The 23,973-nt window shown below is 42.9% G+C and overlaps 1 protein-coding gene across 2 annotated transcripts in view; it reads left to right on the top strand.

The window, feature by feature from the left end:
• Positions 1-23,973, top strand: part of CELF2 (CUGBP, Elav-like family member 2) — a 131,783-nt gene that overhangs the window by 29,032 nt on the left and 78,778 nt on the right. For both annotated transcript variants that reach the window (XM_009868874.1, XM_009868873.1), the window contains exon 2: positions 3,893-3,975. In XM_009868874.1, coding sequence (XP_009867176.1) covers positions 3,893-3,975 — 83 coding nt within the window. The remainder of the gene's footprint in view (positions 1-3,892; positions 3,976-23,973) is intronic.

The raw sequence follows: 23,973 nt of genomic DNA, 5'->3' as shown, positions 1-23,973 counted from the left end.
TAGAGCTGGTTTCTGCCTTTGTTTCTCGGGCATCCCATTTGTTGCTATTAGAGGCCTTGCCGCACGGGGTGGCAGGTTTTATTCAGTCTGTTCAAGCATCTGGCAGGATAGCCATGAAGTTGTTGCCGATGTCCTTAAGGGACTGTAGGGATCCGCATGATTCATTCAGTATTTTTTTCTAGGTACAAAGGAGAAATGTCTTACACTGTAGTAAATACAGTTCTCAGGAGCACAGCCAGCTTAGCGAAAGGCAGGAGATTCGCTGTTTTGGCAGCACTGACTGGCAGCACAAGCTGCTGTTCCTTTGGTCAAGAAGATCTTAACCCACATGGAGTTAAACTGGGATGTGTTTCAGGCTATTGAGGATCGTCAGAACCGTGTCCACAAACCAATTCACCTTTTAGGTTGTCCTGCCTAGGAGGGGAGAAGGTTATCGCTGTCAGGCTTCAAGTTATTTGGATGTCAGGAAAGTTTAGTTGTGGCTCAAGCTGCTGTCAGATTTGTTGGTGATGAAGCCAAGATTATGTGTGCAGGGGGCTGGAGAGAGGAGGATTGGGGTTTTGTATTTTCTCTTAGTAGGAAACATACTTTTTCTTTTCCTGCAGTGTCATTGGTTTGGTTTTGGCATTATTACATTCTTAGGGAAAATGGAGGCAGGAAAGTAATTTCCTAGTTGTCTTTCGGGAGGGCCCAGCTACAAACCCTAAAGCATAGATTAGCCCTGTCCTCTTACACTGGCGTCTTCCCGTACAATATTTCTGCAGAAAAGACTGGATTTGGTACTTTCTCCTATGGGATGTAGTACTGAGCCAAAGGGATTTTACACTGGAGCCATCTTCAAAGCCAGCCCGTTGGAGCTGCAGTGGTTTGCGTAACTTGGCAGCAGCCACCTCTGGAAGTCCCATAGGCTGAGCTATAGTGTTTCCTTCACAACACGAAGTGTGCACTCTTTTGACTTTTCTGTTCTTCTGTGTTTCCTATTTTCTTTCTTTTTAGTCCAGCCCTGACTTCTTTAGCAGATAGCTTGAGAATCAGGTGTCCACAAATAGTGCTCATACTCTCCTCCAACAGTGGCGATCTGTCTCATGTTTTGTTGTGTTCTTTTCAAGATACAAGCAAAATGAGCCCAGAGACAGATTTTATCCGTGTGCACTTTCAGATGTGTCAGTCTGTGAGTTTAGAATTCTCAGTTTTTGTAGGAGTCCAATGACCTGCTCGAAACATCTGCACGTATCCCATTAAGCTACTGTTTTGTCCCAATCCTCATTCACAGCGAAATTTTTCTCTTCTGTGCTATTACTTCCCAAAAATGCCTGGTTAAAGGGTATTTCACAGCATATTCATCTTTCAAGTGCAGTTCTTTCAAGTAGTGCCAAGAATGATAAACCAATAGATTTCAAATTTCTTATCAGAATAAACCCACAGAGCTGAAATCTAAAATGAAACTCTTCGGACCCATGGTAAAGGACATTGCAGTTGCAAAGTCATCACTACTGCTTGATAGTTTCCCCTCTGAATCCTCACTTGTGGTTAAAAAGCTTTATATTAAAAAGCTAATAAACCAAATGAAGAAACAATAGAAGATAGACTTTGGAGCTGCCTGGCAGGACAGTAACATGTCTCAGTGTTTTCTCCAAGTCACGCTATTAATTGCCACAAACTCAGATGTGTTTCTCATTTTCCTTCCAGAATAAAATAATCTAAAGTTGCAGAATCTTCCAGCGGAATAGAACGTTTAGAAACACCCACAGGAAGCACAAACCTTAACGTGCCATGGCTGGCTGTAATACTCATCCCTGCCAAACAGCATTCGACTCACTGAAATAATTATTAAACTGTCTTTGTTGTAAACCGTGACGTTTTAAGGAACCTCTTGGCAGTATGGAAAATGTTTCTCTCGGCTGTGTTAAGTCTGCGTTACCTGCCTGCCCGTGTATTGTTGCTTACAAGTGCTTTTCTGCATTAGGGATAATCTCACTGTATTCCAGCTGAGAATACGTGATTACCTTTCTTGTTATAAAGCTAATGGTCATCGCTGACCCAACTTCAAAACCAGAGGGAGTGTTCACAGCGCGATGCACAGCGAGAGCCAGGCGAGAGGCAGCGGACAGGCTGTTCTGGGTTCAGCCCTTCCTTCGCAGGTGTGGACTGGGCCACCTCTACATGGTTACGTAAAATGTTTGCAAGCGGTTTTCTTCTGGACATGCATTTTTCTAGGTCTCCTTTGCTGTTCTGGGAGCACTGTGAGGTTAAACAAAAGCGAGGGGATGTGCTACTTCACCTCGGTCAACATGAGGGAGCCAACACAAGCAATATCTTTGCTCACTGCCCAAAGGACAGATTATTTTAACTGCGTCGCGCTCCGAGGGAACACTGAGGCTCGCGAGCCGGGGTTTCTTCTATTTATTCTTGGGTTTGATATTTCTCTGGGATTGCAACACATCTCTGCCTGTGATGAAGGGAACAGGATTGTTTTCTGATTCATCAGTAAAATCTGCATCATCTTATTTAAAACAAAGTAGGTTTTTACTTCAGTAACCATTTCTACCTCCCAACCAGCATCACCCATCACATTTTCCCTCTCGCTGTAGCGAATGGGTCACCAAGCTCCCCATCTGCCACCACAGAGCTCTAGAGGTGTTTTGGGGTCTCTTAATGTGACAGATCTCCAAAGCAGGGGCTGCCCATGTCCACAGGAAAAGGGCTTCATTCAAGCCTGCTGTATTTCCTCTCTGGATAGAATAGCAACAGATGAGTCTCTAAGGATGTTCCTACAGCACTGATTCACTCTGCTGGGTGGGAACTATCTAAGTGTGAATTTTCTCAGTGTCTGTATCTGCAGTCTTGCGTTATGCAAGTGTGTGAGTGATGGTTTCACAGTGGTTTCACCCCACTGGAAGTAAAGTTGAGGTCACGAGCTGGGATATTGTGTTGAACTTCCAACCTGCAGTGCAGATGCAAGGTGCTCCCGCGGTAAGCTCTCCGTCCATGCCATGTGCATGCCTGGGAGCAGACGTCATTGCTGTGGAACATTAAAGATTGCTGCAAGTCAAATCCTGATCCTCCTTTCTTTGTCCCATGCCTGTCATGTTGTAGCTCTTCCCTGAGGATCTACCTGTGAGCCCTGACCTCAGCCTGGGGCTGGTGTTGAGCTGCCTGGGTTACGTGTGCCGTGGGAAAAGTTACTTTATAAATGTTTGCAGTGGAGAAGGGGGCAGCAACCTGTGTTTGGTCCGACTGACCACCTGGTTGGACTATGCTGCCAAAGGGAAAACCAGAGAACTAAGACAACTAAAGTTGTCTTCTCACCTGAAGGTTAGAGCAGAGCCTCAGTAAACGCTGTCTGCCGTCAGCAGCCTCCGCTTTTTTTTTTGCAGTGGCAAATTCTCCTGTAACTTCTTTTTAGTTTTTGCAAATGGCGTGAGTGTCCTACCTGGTTTCAAATAGGAGGGAAAAAACCTTAGCTCTTATATGTATCAGACCTTTTAAATAAGGTCCTGCTTTAACCTGATTTTCTGCCTGGGATGCAACAATGAATACCTGCTGCTTGAGCTTGCCATGTTGCTTGTATTCAAAGTATAATGGGGAGCCTTCAGAAAAATATAACTTTATTTACACTGTACAAAGCCAATTGGATTTTGGTTAACTTAATTTCTAAGTGATTACAGTTCACTAACAATGTAGGTGTGCTATAGATGCAATGCACAGGGGGTGACTTTTTATTTTAAATCCTGCAAGCTTTCTTTTATTCATGTCATTCAGGCAGCCTCATGATAATTCACATTTCCAGCTTTCATGATGTGTTGTTCAATCACTGTTTCTTCTCCCTCCCTATTGTACTCTCACAAATCATACTCACTAATTTCTGAAAGCTTTTCATTTCTCTCTATAGGTTGTTGTTTCGTAACATTTTATACAAGAAAAGCTGCTCTTGAGGCACAGAATGCACTGCACAATATTAAAACTTTACCTGGGGTGAGTACATTTACTTTTTGATCCTAATTATTTTATCACCAGAAAAAATAACCTTTTTGCTCAAGATGCTGCTTAGGGCCCCAAATGACCTTGATCTCTTCAAGGGAGGGTGGCCAACCTGATGGTCTGTCCTGTATCAGTGCCAGTCCTGTAGCAATGGCATCATCTAAAAAGGCAGTTGCTCTTGTGTAGAAAGTCCCTTGGCCGCAAACACTGCTGATTCCTGCTTACTAGAGGCAGTTACTGAAGTGCAAGGTAGATTCAGTTTTATTTATTTTTTTTATTTATTTAAGGGGTGAGGGGAGGGAGGAAAAAAACATATGGCAGGAAAACACTGCACCACTGGGAATTGTAGTTTGAAAAGGGAGAGAACAGGAAAAGACAAGAGACAGCCAACTTGTGTTAAAATTAAGCCTTCATCCACGTGGTTTCTAAACAACTTGACTGCGTTGGTGTGGTGGCTGCACATCAGGGTACCGCAGAGCGTGGTAGCACGTAGCACGATGTCGTCCTATTCCCTGCCACCACCTCTCCTCAGCAGCCTGTCCTCCCTGATACCTCACACTGGTGGTCAAAATAGTTGAGGTTATGTTGTACAGACTGTGGCTTGCATTTTCCTGTGGTAGTCTGGGTTTAAGTTATAGTGCTAGAGAGAAGTGTATCAGTGGTGCCTGCGTGATTGAACTCGGAAATCTTTTTGTTCTAATGTTTTAATTTTTTCTGCTTTGCACAGCCAAATACTCTGGGGATGGGAAAATGAAAAATGTAAAGGATGGATGTATATTCCTTCTTGGTGTATGGGAAGTTTTCACTTACATGGTTGGAGTGTGTAGTTACAGACACAAAAATACATAAATGTATGCCACACTGTATAAATAAATAGAACATTGACTGGACTGACAGTTACATGTCCAGTATTTCCTTTAGCTCCTAAGTGCTGTATATGAAATTGGACACTGTGTTTGAAAAATTCACATCTGACCAGCTCACTTTATGCAACTCCTGTTAGGAAAACCACCTCATCTGTCACGGAAATGACCAACATAGAGAATGATGTCAGATAGTTACATGTGAGTCCCACTAATTCGGCAAGGTAAAATGGGAGTCCTCTGTCATTTGCAAGTGAAAATGCTTTAGGAGGAGGTAGGGAATCTGCAGAGGCAGGCCAGCTACAGCAAAATAGAAGAAAAATTGTGGCACTTAACATTCAAGTGATGTTTTCCAGGAATTGGCCCTTGAAGGGACATTGTCAAGACTTTACAAGACTTCCAGTTTCAGGCTTGGCTTTTGAGGGCATAGATGATGGATGTGCCAACCTTAGCGACAAAGGAAAGCTCTTGGGGGGCTATTCACTTTAAGATCACCTTTGTTGCTCAGGCTGAATTTCAGCATCCTTTGGCTCTGCAACCCCAGTTGTTGGTTCCCATCCACACTGCCCTAAAACGCTGAACCCTTGGATGAATGGTCTCTAACCCAATTAAGCTGGTGTTGCACTTAACCCAACTCATTATATAATTGTTCTCCAGTGTGCTTTGAGTCAAATACCTGTGCTGCGTGTGTAGGATGGACACTCCAGCGGAGGTGGCCCCAAGCTGCTGGAGCAGCACTCTGCTCAGCCAGCATCCTTGAACCCAGGCATGCTGGCTGGGAGCCTACCCTGAAACTCTACCAAGACATCTCTATAGCTCTCTCTGTAGAAGCAGAGAGGGTCGTTTTGTTTCCTTGTCTGTTCTTCCTTGAGCTCCATGAGCTGGCTACTGTGTTTTTAGAGATCTTAGTTATCCCAGCGGGTGACTCAGAGGGGCAGGCTCCTTTCCTGACCTCCCCATGTACAGGTGGCAAAGCTGGCTCAGCTCTCTATCACATCTGACTGGAGCAGGGCATCATTTTCTCCTCTGCTTTTGTACAGCTAACGAGCATGCAGCAGTTAGAGACTGCCTTTTGATTTTTTTTTTTAAAGCTCTAAAGTTTTTTTTTTAACTAAAGCTCTCTTTAGCTCTTTGTCATTTAAAACTTACCTTTTTCAAGCTGTGTTTTTTTGTCCTGACTGTGAGGTTACAAACTTTTCTTTTAGGAAATGTGAAAAATTACATTCCTGATACTGCCAGAGAAGTTGAGATTTTACTTTGAGATAAGTTGTTATACCTACTTCTTAAAGGGACACCTCTAATAAAGAGCAGTGACTCGAATACAGACCCATTACGTCTCTGAGAATAATTCAGCATATAGCATATAATAGATTCTGTATTTTGCATGTGCTGTACGCTGACATTCAGCATATATGGTGATACTGTTATGCTGCATCTGTGTATTCCCAAAATAACTTCATTTAGGCACGCTTTAAAGTTGTGGTACACATGCTGACAACACTTCACGTTAGCAGGATTCTCCTTGTATGAATTTTAGCAATTTCCGTGTTGTTAGCTGTTGCTGGCTACACAGCTTTCTCCAAACAAGCAGGAATTGGTAGCAGATAGGTCCATGTGTGAAACAGAGCAAATGGAAGCAACCTTCTGGCAGAGTTACAGCAAGGGATGGATTTGGATCAGGTTCATTTGGGCATCAAGTGTCAGTTTGCTTCCAGTAAATGAGGTATGGTATGTAGGAGGTTCAGTAATAAAGTGTCTCCTGCAAACCAAAGAATCTGTTCCTTCCGCTTTTCCTGTAATAACACCATGCATCAGATAAGAGGCATCCCTAAATAGCCCAGGAAGAAACTCCGAGGCAAAGGGAGGTGATTTGTTAGTGCAAGTTGAGGGATGATGGCAAATACAGGAGCAGGGGGCTGCAGGGATGCTGTAGCACGAGGAAACTTGTCTGTGGTTTACCTCCGTGCAGGTGTAACCCACGCTGCTGCAGCAGCGTGGAGGGGAATATCTCCGTGTTCATTAAACGATAAATAATCCAGGTTGTTTCTGGGCTTAGTCTCTTCATTTCTTCAGTGCAGACCTGTTCCACATGGCTCGCTAAGTGGGTTTTGGATCAGCGCTCGTGAAGGCAGAACAGTGGGGATTGTAGTGTGAAATTTATCCCCTTTCCAAGACTGCACATTCAGTTTCCTTTAGGTGGGTATTTGAGCAAAGCCTGCAGTGCTCTGTTTCTGTATCTACTTCTAGCGTGGACGTCGTCCTTAACAGAGACATGAAAACATGAGCTCTTGATCTGTTCTCCTTTGAGCTGCACCCTTTTAGTGGACATGAAGAAAATAAGACCAGACATCAATGATTAATGCAGGATCTTGGAAGAAAATATTGCAGGGTGCCTTGCTGTTTGATTACAAGCCTTGGAATTAGTCAACATTTCCATAATTCTAAACCAATATACACCTGTTTTCCCACTGTGATGTGAAGGCACAACTTAATTTAACAGAAACCCCGCTGTGCTAAATCTCTCATTAAATACCAAGCTAGTTCTGTAATTTAAAGTTGCAGCACCACTATTTTAACTGAATTGCCTTTGTATTATAAAATTAATAAGAAGTTAATGATGCACTTTGCTGTATTCGCTCAGATTTTTGTCAGAGCAACAACAACAAAAAAAGAAAGATAAAGAAGAAAAACATGTCACCAGCTGACATCTCAAGGCTTCTCTGGTTTTAATCATTTTCCTGAGGATAAATTTCATTTAAAAGATTTTTAAAAAATTTTTTTAAACTTCCAGCATAAGTAGGATCAAACATCGTCTTTTTACTCATGATTAATATAATCTCTCTGTTATTCATAATATTTCTTGTCATATAATGGAGCTTTTATCTTTCCCCCCAAATGTATTTAGATATCACTTGTTGTGGTAGGATCGCTACTAGGCAGAGAAGAAGATATACAGTGTTTGAGAACATGGGCATATTGATATATATGATACATATCAACAAAATAGGGACAGTTCTCTTCTGTTTACTTGCTGCTGGCATCACAGGCAGCTTTTATGCCTTGCAAATGAACAACATGAATTTCCAGATGTGTCTTTTCAAACATAACATGCGAGCCCACAGCCCAAATCCTAGCTCGTAGGGATGCCATTTGTATTATTCAACTTACAATCAGGTTTTCGTGGAACGTTGGTTTGGATTTTGTTTTAAAAGGCAGCAAGGAGAAAAGGGAAAACCTCAGTTTGAGTGTAATAACGGTCTTAGAAATGTGCTTCTTTCAGATGAGATGTAAAACCGAGGCCTTAACTAGTCTCATCTTCATTAAGCAACTCATGGCTTTGTTAGGAGCGTTTAACTTCTATTCCCTAAACAAAATAATCCAATAAATTCCTCCCATCTAAATTTATTCTGTACCTTCTGTTGGATATAATAATCTTAGTCCCCCTGTGCTCTAATTTGCTGCTTAGTGAAAATTGGCTTCTGTATCGAGGGCAAACCTCAAAGAGCTTTATGCAGGGACTGTTTTAGCCACCTTTGTGGCACTGGCATTTTTTGTTTTAATATTAAAGTGCATCAGTTTAAAAACAGAATATGCTCTGTGTTGCTCACAGGTGAATCTGGCAGGATTTCCTGGCAAGAGTTAAGTGCACGTAGGTAACACAGGAGCACTGTTGGCTGAATTCTTGGAGCCCACTGCCCAAATAAACACGCCTTTAATCTCACGCAGAACCTATGTGAAGGCAGGAATCAACTGAGAATCCATTTGTAAACTCCACACCTAAAATTCTTTTGAGTCTTTGCTCTGTATTTGAAGTTAGATTGACCTGACATGGCAATGACTGTTTGTTGCCTATATGTGTTTTTTTATATATATCCTCATAGCTAAGGTTATCACAAAACATAAGTAACAACCCACACTGATTTAGGCCTCAGCACTTCTATGGGTTTAACGCTCTGATAGTTTACATGGTCCTTGTTTCAGGTGGGATATTCATATTCCGAGTAGCAGCAAACCCTTTGTACTGAAGTTCTGGCATAAAATTAGGACGTTAGCTGGATGAATCAATTTGATTAAGGGTTTAACAATGGAGAAATACAGTTTTGGGAAAGCTCTTAATATTATAGCATCAAGGTGAGTGTGTAAGATATAACTATCCTGTAAAATATTAATGGGTTCTTTTTCTCACCAGATGTAGTCGAGGGAAAGATTTTTCAGTTTTTACATTATAAGAATCACTACTCGTTTTATTAAATGCTCTTTATGTGATAGGGAGACAGGACTGTTGTGGAGAGAACTTTTCCTGAAGAATTCTGCACTGGCTGTAAGGAAACCTCAGGGTCCTCCTAGGAGTATAGAATATGAAAAACTCATTTTTAAAGAGCGTAGATCATCCTTCTCTTATGGTGGCTGTTCACAGTAGGGTTTGATGTGCCCCGTGCCAGGCTGACAATGATCAGCACGATGCCTGGAGTCCTGTGTCCAGTTCTGGAGCCCACAGCACAAGAAAGATCTGGACGTGCTGGAATGCGCCCAGAGAAGGGCCACAAGGATGCTCAGAGGGCTGGAGCACCGCTCCTGCGCAGACAGGCTGAGAGAGTTGGGGCTCTTCAGTATGGAGAAGAGAAGGCTCCGAGGAGACCTTATTGTGCCCTTCCAGTATCTCAAGGGGGCTGCAAGAAAGCTGGGGAGGGGCTTGTTAGGATGTCGGGTAGTGACAGGACTAGAGGGAATGGATTGAAGCTGGAGATGGGTCGGTTCAGATTGGACGTTAGGAAGAAGTTCTTCCCCAAGAGGGTGGTGAGACCCTGGCACAGGCTGCCCAGAGAGGGGCTGGCAGCCCCGTCCCTGGAAGTTTTTAAGGCCAGGCTGGATGGGGCTCTGGGCAGCCTGATCTAGTGGGGGATGTCCCTGCCCATGGCGGGGGGTTGGAACTAGATGATCTTTGAGGTCCCTTCCAACCCTGACAGTTCTATGATTCTATGCCAGTCCTCTCTGGGGCTTCCCCTCACCCTTGCAGACGAGCTCAGGGTTCACGTTGGATGTAAAGCACACTCAGCCTTGCTCCGTGCTGTAGTATCGGTATCTCATGTATTGGCAAGGCAGCACCACGGCCCCTCTAAGGCCACAGGCCTAAGGGGTTGTACCGTTGGAGAGAAATCACAGCGCTGTGCTGAATCGGTTTAGCAGGCTCTTCAACCTTCAGAATAATCTGCAGGCATCCACAACGACTTACTGTGAATCCACGTTCACCTTCTGATAAAATACCATGTCCCACAAGAAGCAAAAACCCCAAATTTATTTCAGAATTTCACTTTACATCATTTCTAATGAATATCTTGGCACACTCCTTTCTGGAGTAGTGTTTTAATATCCAGTTCCCTTCTCTGCTTTACGCCTTATGAGTTGTCAGTACTGTATTAACATTACGTAAAAATTACCTGTAATAAAAAGGTAATCATCCAATATGACTTGAATAATAGCCTGAATATGAGATATTGGTGACTTTGAGAGATTTGGACAAACAGAAAGGGAATTCAGAGAGCGATTAAGTTAGTTAAGGGATTGGAGTGACTGATTTATGATGACAAATTAAACTAATTCAGTACCTGTATAGCATGGCCAAATGCTGTTAAGTGAAGGATCCGAAAAGTCTAGAACTGTTTAAATGATAAAAATAACCAGATGGGAAAGTGGAGAATTCCCAGGGCACACTTGTTCCTAGGAGCTGAGCTATAAGACTTTGACTGATGTTGAGAAAGTGAATCCAGCCCATTTCTTCCTTTAAAATACTATGCAAATGGAATCACTTAATGATACGTTTTGTCCAGCTCAGGAGAAGTTATTTTTTATTATGCAAATACACCACTTCCACCTCTGCCCTTCAAAAAAGTTCATTGTATTGTCCCTTTTTCACAGTGAAGTACTGGGGCAGATTCACCTTGCAGTGCAGCCTGATCGTTAGGGCAGCTTTCTGCCATGCAGGAAAATGCGGTTCGTGTCCTCTCTGGGTTGTTTGTTTTAAAGATTTAACTTGAATTGACCTAACAAAACCTTCACCACTGGACTTAGTGGAGATTGGAGGTCACCATTTCTCCTCTTGAAGCTATTCCACTGTGTATGAAAATATTAAACTCCCGTGGCGTTGAGAGAAAGCAAGTAAAAGCATTTGGTTACCTAGTACTGAGGACAAGAGACTCAATTGTGACATCTTGGTATAAATCCATGCTCTAATAAGTATTTTTACTATTTGAAAAAGCTTCAAACATTTGGAAGATACTCTTGAAGAACAGAGAAGTGCAGGAAGAGCCACTGACCAGAAGCACTAGAAGGAGGCTAAACTTGATCTGCCTTTCTCAGGGGAGTGATGCCCCAGCCCCACCCCTGGCATATTTCAGGAGGGTGTAGAACTGCACAGGGTATGGACATCAGTGTTTCAGATCCTAGACATTCATATTAGACTGTTGCTTTTCCCTGGTGTAGCAGGTCTACTGGGAAGCAAGAGCACATCAGCCTAGCTGCTAATGCAGTTAGATGCACAGTAACTTCTTTAGATAGCTTTTGGAGTAGTTCAGGATTTCTTTTTGCACAGATTTGCAGTACAATAATATTGGGATGGAAACTCAGTAATGCCTATTACTAGCTTAACCTCTGAAAAAATTCCTAATGTGGACTTTACTTCTGATTTCCATAGCTCTGGACAGTTGAGGTCATCACTTTGCAAAATGCCTTCAAAATTTAACATCCAACTTAGAACATCTTATTCAGCAAGGCTGGAGGTTCTGTTCACAGGATATCACTTTCAAGCTGGGTACCCAGAAATCACTGACTGGAGGAGCTTTTGCTGTGCACTTCAGAATGGAAAACGCTGAACAAAATTGAGAGGCCATCACTGGAGTACTCTAGGGTATTGCAAAGCTCACCAAGATTTAGGTGGGATGCTTAGCTAAGGATAATAGCCCATGCACTGTTTTAAACAGCTATTTATCCTTCTGCTGGTGTTAGCTGTTTTCTGTTATCCAGAATAGAAAGTACAGGTGCTTCAGTCAGCCTCATTAGCACCATGACACAAGCTATTAAAATTGTCTTCGTAATGAAAAACTAGTTCAGGGAGCCTTCTTAGCTGTCTGACTACTCCTACAATAGTGAAATTAGAAAGGCACATCATAAACAACGTTGCAGGCATCAGGAGGTAACATCATTAGAGATGCCCTTAGATGCCATTTACCTGCCTCGATAGCGCCCGTGGATCTGAGTTATGTTATGACTGAAGAGCCTGGGCTTCGTGGCATGTTTATAACGGAAAGATTGTTTGTTCAGTGTCCTTCTGCCGTGGTGTCCAGCCCTGTGAGCTGTGCTGCTGCTTTTCAAGGACATCGGCTGTGAGGTCTCTGGCTCTGTGCGTTGCTATCGAAGGGATGCAGTGTTGTCTCATGTAGTGCTTGCGCTCCCGTCGTGGTGTGGGAAGCTGAGGCTTCCCTTGCTAGCTTTCTCTCATCTCAGTCATGTAATGAACCACTGTTTTTAGGTGCAATGTGCTGTTGCATGTGACAACATACATGATGAGAGAGAAGTAGTAAGTTCTGTTTTCTCTGTGGTCATTAGAACCACCGTAATACATCCTGGGAAACCAGGTGAAACTGGGTGCCTTGATTGAGCCTCCCGCTCTAATAACACACTTTGAGCAATTATATGCTGCCTAATTAAAAATACTCTTTGCGGACCCAGAGATATAATTAATTTTTTGCTTGTTCTCGGGAAGAAATTGTCATCTTTGACATCTTAGATGGAAGAACCACTTTCTTGTCTGCCATTTCCTGTGCTGTGCAGAGCAGTTCTTTCTCCTCTTGCCAGCAGGGATATTGGGGCTACCAGAAATACTCAAGGATTCATTTGGATGCAAACACCTCTTTGGGGTACAGATGTGTTCATCTTGTTGTCATGGTAGACATCCAGAACCTTTAGAGATACTAAAATGGGCTGTGCATTCCCACCCTGACAGACCTAGTCACAGAGCTTGTATCTCAGGCTGTCAGTGTATGGAGCAAGTAATCAGCACCCTTTAAAAGAGAGAGCAAATAACGTCAAAGTGTTAAATACCTTTTAACAGGGAAAGTGGTACCAGAGTGGGCAAGGCTGATGTTTGTCTAATTTTTGGCACCGTCAGTCTTTTTGCTTGCAGCTTTGCTGAAATCAGTAATGGCTTTACTCCCAGACTGTAGCCTGAGTATCTCTAGGAGCAGAGGGAAGCAGTTGCTGGAAAACATGCCATCATAACTCCATTTATTAGCAAAAGCCTATCTCTGCTGCCTTGTGCCAGGAAAGTTAAAAAAGTGAAAACTGCAAAAGAAAAAAAAAAATTGAACTAAACAGAGTCTTAAGCAGTGGTAAACAAAATGTGGCTTCCTTTGTGGTTGATTTTTATCCAGCTGCAGCCAAATATCAAAGCAATATCAAAGGAAAGCTACCCATTAATTAATTCAGACTGACTTCACAAAGCAAGCTGGAGCTTTTGCTGATATCTGATTCTGACAACTTCCTAATCTTCACAAGTTGTCATTAAGAGTGGCATTAAAGCAGTCTGCAGTCAATCCCAGCTCTCGCCCTATTGTAACTCGGAGATGGGCTATCTCTTGTCGCAGGTGCGGGGAGGGGGATACACAAGCAGGGGTTAGAGTAAGCAACTTTGCTTCTTTCCGGATGGAATTTGCAATGTATCAGGGAATCTCATGAATACATTGCCTCTGTCATTCATTCTGGGAGCGCTCACCCGATCCCATTCGCAACCATTACCAGTTAAGTTTTCTGAAGGAGAAACACAGAGAAAAAAATGAGAAAGAAAGAAAGAAAGAAAAAAAGAAGCTCACATCTGAAGGGAATAATTGGAAGTCTGTAATGATCTTTAAGAAACTATGAATAGAACGTTATCATTGATTTCAAGATAGAGAACATAGGATTCTGGGCTGAAGAAAATGAGATTGTGGAAAATAAGACGCTAATCAGAGGTTAAGATTAGTTTTAAACTAAGAACTGAAAGTCAGGTGCCTCCATCAGTGAAGCTTGTAATTCCACCGTGAAAATAAACAAAACACTCTAGTGCTCCTTCCTGCCGCCCGGATCTCTCGGCGGGGTTACAGCCTCGTGCAGAGATGTGAGGTGCCTGTGATACCTTTCTGTCTCCATTCAGCTGTGAATGGCTCCAATGATTGAAGGGAGTTTGTGTTCTAGGCCATCACTTGAGCAAGTATACGCCAGACAGCAGCTAATACTGTTTGTGGCCAATTCATGACAACACCTTAGAGGATGATGTGCTGTGTTATTATACAATATGCTCATTTCAAATACTGCAAGGAATACAGAGAGGATAAATGCTCTTCGGGGAGTACTTCGCCATCCTCCACAGCAGTGTGGATGTAGATGTTTTATTTCCTCCAGGGCCAGGTACTGCCCCAATGCCAGTGACAAATGGGAATTATTTTTGATTGTACACAGAACTGAAGATTTACTGTCACAAGAGGTGAAATAAAACTTAGATCAAGTATCAGGAAAAAACAGTATCTGTCCAATTAGAATAATCTTCTAAAAGAAACCAAGTTAAATCCTAATCCTTGGGGGCATTTGGGGGAGGAAAGAATTAGAAAATATATGATAGGCAGTAATCCTGTATTGGCATTAAGTCATTCAAGATGAGCTACTGGATTTTTTCATCTCTCATTTCTTCAATTGTTAAGAAGTGAAAGAAATTGCTATGGTTATGTGAATATGGAAGCCTCTTATTTGTACAAAAATATATGATTAAACAGAAAGAAAGATGTTGGTAAGTAAGCGATACAGTTGGTTTAAATGCTGTGCTTATACGCTCGTGTCTGGGGGTTCTCAGGGTTGCTCAGGCAGGCATGTCCCTTGCCTCTTGTGACCATATCCATTTTGCAGAGAATGACAGGGATTTATCCCAGTTTAAATGCAGCCCAATAGCTAACAGCTCTCATGTCTGGCACTTATCTTCCTTCCTTGTTGACATGAGAGCCAAAAGTAGAGAGTGTGACTCGGTGAAAATTTCTTTTCTGCAGCCATGCCATCTTCCCCTGTGCTTTCCTTGCCCTCCGTAGCTTCGCTGAAGCTGCAACAGCCCTCAGGCTGCATTAGAAAAAATACCATATGCCAAGAAATGAGGAGTTCAGGACTTCCCAGTAGCTCCAAATGCAACCTTTGGAGATGGTAAAAGAAATGCTGTGAGAGCTTTGAGCTCAGTTGGTTTTATCAGCGGACCTTCATGATAGGTCTCCATGGCCTCCAGCTGTTCCACCTGAAGCCATCTCTGCAAAGAGATTTCTTTGACCTTTAGGCACGTTGTGCATAAAGATGTTACTCAGGAGACCCAACACAGAGAAGACTCCTGATTGGGTAGAATAACAATAAAAATAATAAGCCTGAGAAGACAACTTTTCACAGGCAGGCATTTATAGTCACTAAATGAAGCGCGTTGGTGCTTTTTCCAAAGGAATCAAGGGCCCCAGACTCTGGAAAAGTGCACTACAGTTCATGTCTGGGGTCAAGTGCTAGTTCAGAGCTTTGCTGATGGGTGGGACAGGTTGATTTTGGCCTTACCCTTCCTGATACTGTCCCTTTTACTAATGAAAGCTGAATCACAACTCTGTCCGAAGACCACAGCCAGCTGGAACTGACTCATTCCTCAAAAATATGTGTTTCTGTTAATGTTGTCCGTTTATTTTTTTGCTTAACTTCCCAAGCACCTATTGAGGAAAATATTTAAATACATTAGAATTTCTTAAGATTGGCATTGTAAGTGTATCCTGCATCTATAAGTGGGAGCAAAAAGTACTTTTCTTATCCTAGAGAAAGCACTGGCAAAATACATCAACTAAAGAGATGCTAAAAAATTAAAGAGAATGAGTTTGTACAGTGTGATTAAAAATTGTTACTTAATATGATTCTTACTGCTGTTTGTAATTGAACGTATGCACAACCAGGTGTTTATATTTTCACGTGGACAGTGTATGTTTGTGTTTGCTTGTGACTGGAGACTGCAGTAACATTCTGTTTTCATAGATGGATCAAATATCGAACTATCTTTTTTCGTTCTCTCTCTCTACAGCCAGATTATTTTACCACTGCAGAACACTGGCATAGCGCTGAGAGCTTTTACTTGGACGCTGATACTGGCTAGTTGTGGAAAATTCCTGTAACTTCAGCTCATGGAGAGCTTAAATAGAATTTATGAGCCATATCCTCATTTGGCATAAAATATTATGGCTCTGCTGGTTAAACAATAAAACTGTACTACTTAGCCCAGCTGATCTCGGTCAGGAGAGTAGGGTTTTTGACATCTTCATTCAAAACCCTGTTTCTACCTGAATGCTTTGGCTATTCCCTGCAATATTTAAAGAGGTATACTTGTTGACAAGTAGTTTGGAGCTCATATCTGACCTTTGAAGAATTCTGCATTAGTCTGTGTTTGGTATCGGGGAGGAATTTGCCTTCCTGCCTGACTGTCGGAGAGCTGGGAGCTGTGAATCAAGATGGGTATTCCGGACTCAGAGCTGCTCTGCACCTTTGCTAACTGGAAACGGCAGCCGCCCCACATCATTGACTCCTTCTATAAATTGTACTCTTTGCTGTAATTTAAAAGGTAGAGCTTCAATAGAGGTTATAATTTTGATGCTCTTTGGGCTTATTTTAGGCTTACCTCAATCACGCTTTTTTAGCTATAAGATGTTCTTGCTGGTACATTGTAATGCAAATATGAAAGCTTTCCAACAGGAACTTTAAAAAAGCTTTACTTAAAAAAAAAAATCCCTTAGCCTAGAATTTGAAGTTTGTACCAAATAATAGACTGTAGTTTCTGTCAGAAGAGGAGACCAAGTGCGTTGTTGGATCAAGGTGACCTTCCATGCTGCAGAAAGAGTCAGGCAGAAGACCTGCTTAGTAAATGAACAGAATAATCTGTGATGTGAAACTGGGGGAGTGGTTGAGGCTCGTTTCTCTCTTACTGAGTGAAATCCAAAAATGGAGAAGATACGTATAGATGAGATAAAGTTGTGAAAGAAACAGAGGACCCCTGACTTTGCTTTCTTGCCTTTCTTAAATGTTGCTGTTTCTGGTCATTCCCTTTAAGGGTTATTTCCTGAATTTCAGCTTGGCAAAGGTAGAGGATATTGCTGAGCATAATCACATGGTGTTTTCCCAGAGCATAGTTCACAGAGGAGACAGTGCATGCAAGCACAGAACAACATAAATCTTAAAATAAAACTTCTGCAAAACAAGCACTTAATATCCTGGTAGCTGTGCCCTCAGTCACAGCTGAGTTTGTGTTTTGCATTACAAAAGCCATTGCATGTTTTTAAAGACTTTAAACTAAATTTCTTCACAGTCCTTGATAGCCTAAAAGAGAATATATGTTGGTTTTGTGTGAGATTGTGTTTTAGGGAGAAGGAGGATAAGGGTGATAGAGAATTGCTTTGTTTTCTTCATAAATTTCTAGAGGTAATCCTAGAAGTTCACGAGGAGTCAGAGGGATTTGTGTGGAAAGGGAGGAGTTTTGTGTGGTCTAGGCTCAAACGTTAGCATCCTGAAATGGTGCCCACAGCCTGAGAAACCTGAAGAGGTTTGGGTTTTGGTGGTTTTTTTAACATGGGAGCATCATCTTAGAACCATAGAATCATAGAACCATAGAATCATAGAATTGTATCACCTGGAAGAGAGCTTGAAGATCATTGAGACCAGCCTTTGCATCTTCAAAGATCCTGAAGTTGTAAAAGAGAGGGATAAGCTTTACTGAACATGCCATTGGAGAGCCATGCTTTCTAAGCAAGGGATTTGATTTTTGCTAGGAGAAGATAAATAAAATACTCCTCTGCAGGCCACGCAAGTGTAAGCACAAGCCTCTGTTTCGCTGCCTTCCCTTTCTGGGGTTGTTGAAGGACCTCTCTTTCATACCCATGGGAGATGGGAAGACTTTTCATGGAAGATGAGATAATAGGTAGATGTTTTGGCTTTCCTCTGGCTCCGTTTTCCAAATACTAATATTGAGGGATGGTGCTCCTAGATTTGAAGGAAAACTCCTGTTTAAGTCTGAACAACCTCTTGACTTCTAGAAGCCAACGTCCAACTAGGGAGATGGAAGAAAGTACAGCTTCAGAACACTTGAGTCATGTCCGATGGGACATTGGCTGTAAGGCTTGTGTCATGCAGGGAACCGAGTCCTGGCATCTTAGGTCATGCTGGGCAAATGCACCCGATGCACCACAAGGTTGTGTTAGTTACTAGCTGAGATCTCAAACCCACGACACTTGGCTGATTCCTCCAGCTATCCTGGATCACTGCTTCAGGTTCTTATGTTACCTCTTGAGTCAGTTATCTGGGGATTAGGACTGTAAAAAAAAAAAAGCTCATGTGGAGTACAATTGCTCATTACTGCCTTGCCTATAGCTGCTGGTAAAATGCCGAGATTTTGGGTTGAGAGTAACTCCACTTGAATCACGTGTAGCCTCTGTGCCTTTTTTCCCACATCATCTCCTTTCTGCTAAAATGAGATAGCAGCAGTGAGCACCTTGCAGTGGTTTTAGGGTGAGGAATCAATTAGAGTGTGAGGAGCTCGGGCTCTGCTGCGGTGCCTCTCTTCGGACAGTCGTTCTGGGCCAGGCGGTGACTCCCTGCATGATACTGGGCAAATCACCCCTTCACCATGTTTTGTCTTCCCCCAAAAAACGTGGGCAGTAATTTTTGCTCCTTGCCATTACCTTGAATGGGTGTTAAAATTCAGTCAATTAATGTCACAGAGAGACTTTTGTTATCTTTCTCTGCCTTATCATTTTAATGCAAAGAGAAAAAAAGACAGAAAGAAGAAAAAAAAACGTTAGCAGGCAAACTTCAATTGGCAAAATGTCAACGGAAGTTATTGCCACCGCGGATGAGATGGATAACTCTTGTTGTTAAAATAATATCTGATGTTTTGTTCAGACGTCTAATGGGTTTGCTTTTTAAGCATGGATGATACAAAATATCCCCAAGGCATTATTCCCAACAAGATATAGAATTCCACTTACTGTCTATTTTTAGGTTTGAATAGGTTCTGTAAAGGCTCATTTGTTTGAAGAAGAGATAGTTAATCACTTTGGTTTCCGTGTGATTTTGGACAGAGAAATTTTGGCCCTATTTCCCCTTCCTTATCTCCACTCCGTTTGGCTCCCGCGTGTCCTGGAGTTGTTGCCGTTTGTGTGGGTGGTAAGAAATGAAGGAATTAAATAAATGGACTAGAACTGCTAACAGAGCAACGGTAGTTATTTGTACATTAGGAAGTGAAGTTGTCACTTCTAAGACCGACAACTTTTTCATTCCTATATGAGGGTACAGCTTTTAAGGGAGACAGACTGCATCTAGCCTAATTAGTGATTGTGCAGGAGGAGCGGCAGAATGACTCTGAAAAGGATCGCTAGGATATTATTATTATTATTTTAAAGCGCAGCATTGTTTTTAATCTCTCAAGATAATGTTCAGTTTAACTTGAATTTAAAACATGGAATGTAGTGGATTGCAAATGCCTGTGTTGGAAAGCTTCCAAAAGTCATTGAATTTCAGCAGTTTTACTGTTCTCCGGTAAAAGAAACAACTTGTTTTAAGCAAGCTATATGCTTGTTTCTGTGCTCTAAATAGAAGATAATGATGTTATGCATTACTGCATGAACTATATTTGGCACCCACCAGCAATATTCATTTTCTTCTGCTTGTCTCCCTTCCTCCCTCCCTCTCTCCCTCTCTTCCTTTCCATCTCTCTCTCTCTTGCTCTCTCTCGCTCTCTCTCTCCAAAATATGCATATATATGTGTCTGACAGTGATCTAGGAGCCCAAGTAACAGACCACATTCTTCTACTACTAAAACTGTATGAATACCTAACACAGTTTAAATCCCTTAAATTGGGATTTATGAAAGGATGACAGCAAACAATCTTCTGAGTATGTCATCGCTCAGACTGTTACCGCTACTGCTTTGCATTTATTTGTGAAAGTCTGTGTGATGGATGCACATTCGTGCTCCTTTTAACTGTGAATAAATGAAGGGAAATTGCTTAAACCAATACTGGGAATCCAAAGCTCTACTTGTGCCACTAACGCAAGCAGGACCACAGCACTGGACTTGGTGCTCGTTGGCACTTTCCTGCCCGGTGTGTGGGCTTATTTGGGGGAATAACATGAGCAGACGCTGTTCCCACTTGGCAGTATGGCCGAGGACATCCTGTTTTGAGGGTAAAGAGAAATATAGCTGTGTGAATGCAAGCTGTGCCCCACCACTTCTCCTAAGAGCCAGAGAGCAGTCCCTTGCCTCTTTTATTCACTAGTATTTATTTGGCCTCAGAGACTGTCCCTGGTTCCCAGAGAAGTTCCCTGAAGCTGTAGCCAGATATTGACTGTGTAATTCAAGTTAGTTTGACCCTAGAGAAGTTGTTCTTAGCAGTTCTCTTTGATAGGAAAATACACCTCTTTCACTTCTGGGAAACTTGTATTACTTGTGAGTCACAAGGGTTTAAGAAAGCAAAACCATTTGGCTGTGAAGTGATGTGAGAAATACATTCAAGAGCTCCTCCAAAAGGATTCTCCTGAAAAGCTTGGGAGCTAAACACTGAAAGGAGGAGCTGAGAGACGTGTGTTGAGGTGTCTGCACATAGTAATCATAGAATCATAGAATGGCCTAGGCTGGAAGGGACCTTAGAGATCATCTAGTCCAACCTCCCTGTTATGGGCAGGGACGCCACCTCTCGACTAGACCAGGCAACACATGGGGACCGAGCGGGAATCCAACCCACGACCTCGGTATTGGTCCTTGTTGTCAGCACTGCGCTCAACCCACTGAGCTAACCGGCCCCCTCCAGAAAAACAATGATCACTGAAGACACTGAAAATCATTTAATTCTCTAGTGCTTATGGACCATTTTTTCTTCTTCCCCCAGCCTTTTGGCAGGTCAATACATTCATTCATGACTTCCAGACTCAGTGAAGGTGTTCAGAAACCTGACAGGTAGAGATTTGGATTCTTCTTTGCCTTGGACTATTGGTGTAATTAAGCTGCACTCATTAGTTGGGTCAGGAGCTTGGAGAAGTTAGGCCAGAGTTAGGCAAAGAACATAAAATTCTCCCACCATTTTTCATGCTGGTGCCTCTTTAGGTGCTTTTCTTCTCCCTTGCTACTCCTTAACATTTTCCTCTTTTGCTTTCCTATTGGTTCCAAAAAGCCTATGGATTTATAATTCTTCCCCCAAGAAGAATATTAGTGATTTATTAAGGTCTGACATCTCTTCTTCTCTCTCCCGCATTCTGTCCTGCCATTTTACAATTCTGAGATCTACAAAATACGACAGTCCCCTTTGGCTTCAACAGTGATTAATGCTAGTAAGAAAGAAGTCCCAAAGTGCTGGAAATGACAAGATACATACAAGCTGTCATCATTTAATTCTGTTGTAGTTTGTTTAGTTTGGATGTTACCTGAGTAACTCAAGTTGTTCAAATTCACCTTTTGCTTGGGGGAAGGATTAGTTCAATTTTGTGTTGTATTTCCCTGTGATGCGACCTGCAAGAGTGACAGGTAAGGGACAAATTGAGCTGGGCCATGGCTAGAAACTTATAGCCATGGCAGATGACAGGGAAGAGAGGAAGAAGACAGGTCTAAAGAGAGCTAAGAGTTTTGGAAATCTGCACGTGGCTTTAAAAGCTTGTGGAAAGATGATGAGAGCAATGGTAAGGATTGAAGAGTCATGGATAACATCTTCTCCACATGTCCCCTAAACTCCCATGGTATAAAGTCACGCTGTGCTTAACTTCAGAGGACATTTAGAGGATGGTCTTTCACTGACACACTGAACTGGGTGAAGGCGTGGGAAGGTTTGTGTGCATTTGGTGTCCTTTCTTGACAAGTGGTTTTCGTTCCTCAAGGCATGAGTAATGGTGGGAGTGAGGCACATGCAGCCGGCGGTGGCAGGAATCATAGAACAGCCTAGGCTGGAAGGGACCTTAGAGATCATCTAGTCCAACCTCCCTGTCATGGGCAGGGACGCCACCTCTCAGCTAGACCAGGCAACACATGGAATGGAGAATAAAAGCTGCTGGTAGTTGTAATAATTGTGTATGGAGGTGCTTTAGCAATGAACCATAAAATAAAGTCTAATTACATGGCCAGAGTTTTGGAGGTGCTGAGGGCACCTGAATTACACAGACTCAACACAGCTGCAGCAAATTGAGCCCATCAGCTCCTTCATCTTCACTGAAAGGAATTTCCTGCTTTTCAGTCACCCAAGTCCTCTGTGAGACATACAGATATAACAAAATACCTCTTACTAACCAACTGATAGGGATCATTTACAGTGTTGACTGCCTCAGCCTACAAGCCTTGCTTCACTCGCAGAAATTACCGCTCACGGGAAGTCTTTAGCCTACCTAGACCATCTGAATGCCCATTTCTCTTCAGAAAATGGATGGAAAGCAGGTGCCCAAAAGCCTTTCCACCAAATATGCTGACAACTCCAAAATGAGATTGAAGCAATCGCTGGGGGTGCGGTGGTGACTCAGAGCTTGCCAAGCCCGTGCTTGGCCATGCCTGGAGACAGTTCTTCCCATTCACCCTGAGCATGATGGGTTTAAGATTACACCTGATTCCTCTGACTAAATACAACAAGCCGTAAGCTGATCGCCGTGCACAGTGTGCAAGCACACAATAGTAATCACAGCTAATGACTCTGCTAAATGCTAGACTGCACACACCTCCTTGTTTGGTGTTTGTTTTGTATACAGAAGGTAACATCGACTGAATAACGAGGATGCCAAGTTACAGATGGGGTTGTGGAATCGTATTTGACAGCCGATTAGAGTAATCTGACAGAAATGATGACTTAATCACCATGACAGACTCCAGATTCCCAGATAGAATTCCACCCAGGTTAATCTAATTTCCTTGCAATATTTTTGCCAGAAATAGACTCTTAGCCGGCTTGTTTTCTCCCATGCAGATGTCACATGTCTTTGACAAGGATGTAAATAGCTAGTGTTATTATGGTCGAAAAGATGACTTTGAGGCTCTAAAGCCAGAGAGGATGATTTTGGGGTTGCTCTGCTGTGTTTTCTTCTCTAATGAAGTTATATTCACATATAGTGGGATGTACTCAGGAAAAAGAAGGGGACAAAACCATGTAACTAGTCAATTGTGATTCTGCGCCATGACTTGATCCTGCTGCTGTCCTCGGTGTAGCCAGCGGCCTGATTCTCATAGATCTCAGGGTGGATTTTCAGGTTTGTGTGTTTGACAGCTGTTTCTTTACCTTTTTGGTTCTCACGGACCACATCAGCAACCCTGCTTGGGATGCAGCCAGCGGAAAAGCAGTGAAGTGCTTGGCCTCAGGCTTCTCGTGGCTGGAGATGAAGACCCTGTTTTGCGCCACAAGGCACCCCACGACCCAGGGCAGTGGGCGTTCGCCTGTGCCATGGTGTGTTTTGACACCTACGGTTAGAGAGCGCGTACAGGGCGTGCTGGCACTGACAGCAGGACTCCGTTCAGTAGAGCTGTCTAAACTATAAACTCACAGCCCATACTCCAGACTGGGTTTCATATTCTCCTGCACAGTGCTTGCTGGCGGAAGCTGCCCATACTTAGAGAGAAGTTGCCTGAGAGTTGTGTTGCTCTCTTCTACTATAAGGTGAGAATCACCTCCCTCGACTTACTATGTGTGGCCAGCAGGTTGTGGGAGGTGATTCTTGCCCTCTACTCCACTCTCATGAGATCTCACCTGGAGTCCTGTGTCCAGTTCTGGAGCCCACAGCACAATAAAGATCTGGACATGCTAGAAAGCACCCAGAGAAGAGCCACGAGGATGCTTAGAGGGCTGGAGCACCTCTCCTGCGCAGACAGACTGAGAGAGTTGGGGCTCTTCAGTATGGAGAAGAGAAGGCTCCGAGGAGACCTTATTGTGCCCTTCCAGTATCTCAAGGGGGCTACAAGAAAGCTGGGGAGGAGCTTGTTAGGATGTTGGGCAGTGACAGGACTAGAGGGAATGGATTGAAGCTACAGATGGGTCGGTTCAGACTGGACGTTAGGAAGAAGTTCTTCCCCATGAGGGTGGTGAGACCCTGG

This window comes from Apaloderma vittatum, unplaced genomic scaffold (genome assembly GCF_000703405.1).
Source record: "Apaloderma vittatum isolate BGI_N311 unplaced genomic scaffold, ASM70340v1 scaffold15714, whole genome shotgun sequence".
NCBI classification, from domain to species: domain Eukaryota; kingdom Metazoa; phylum Chordata; class Aves; order Trogoniformes; family Trogonidae; genus Apaloderma; species Apaloderma vittatum.
The sequence above is the reverse complement of the archived record's forward strand: the minus strand, read 5'-3'. Positions and strand labels throughout refer to the sequence as shown.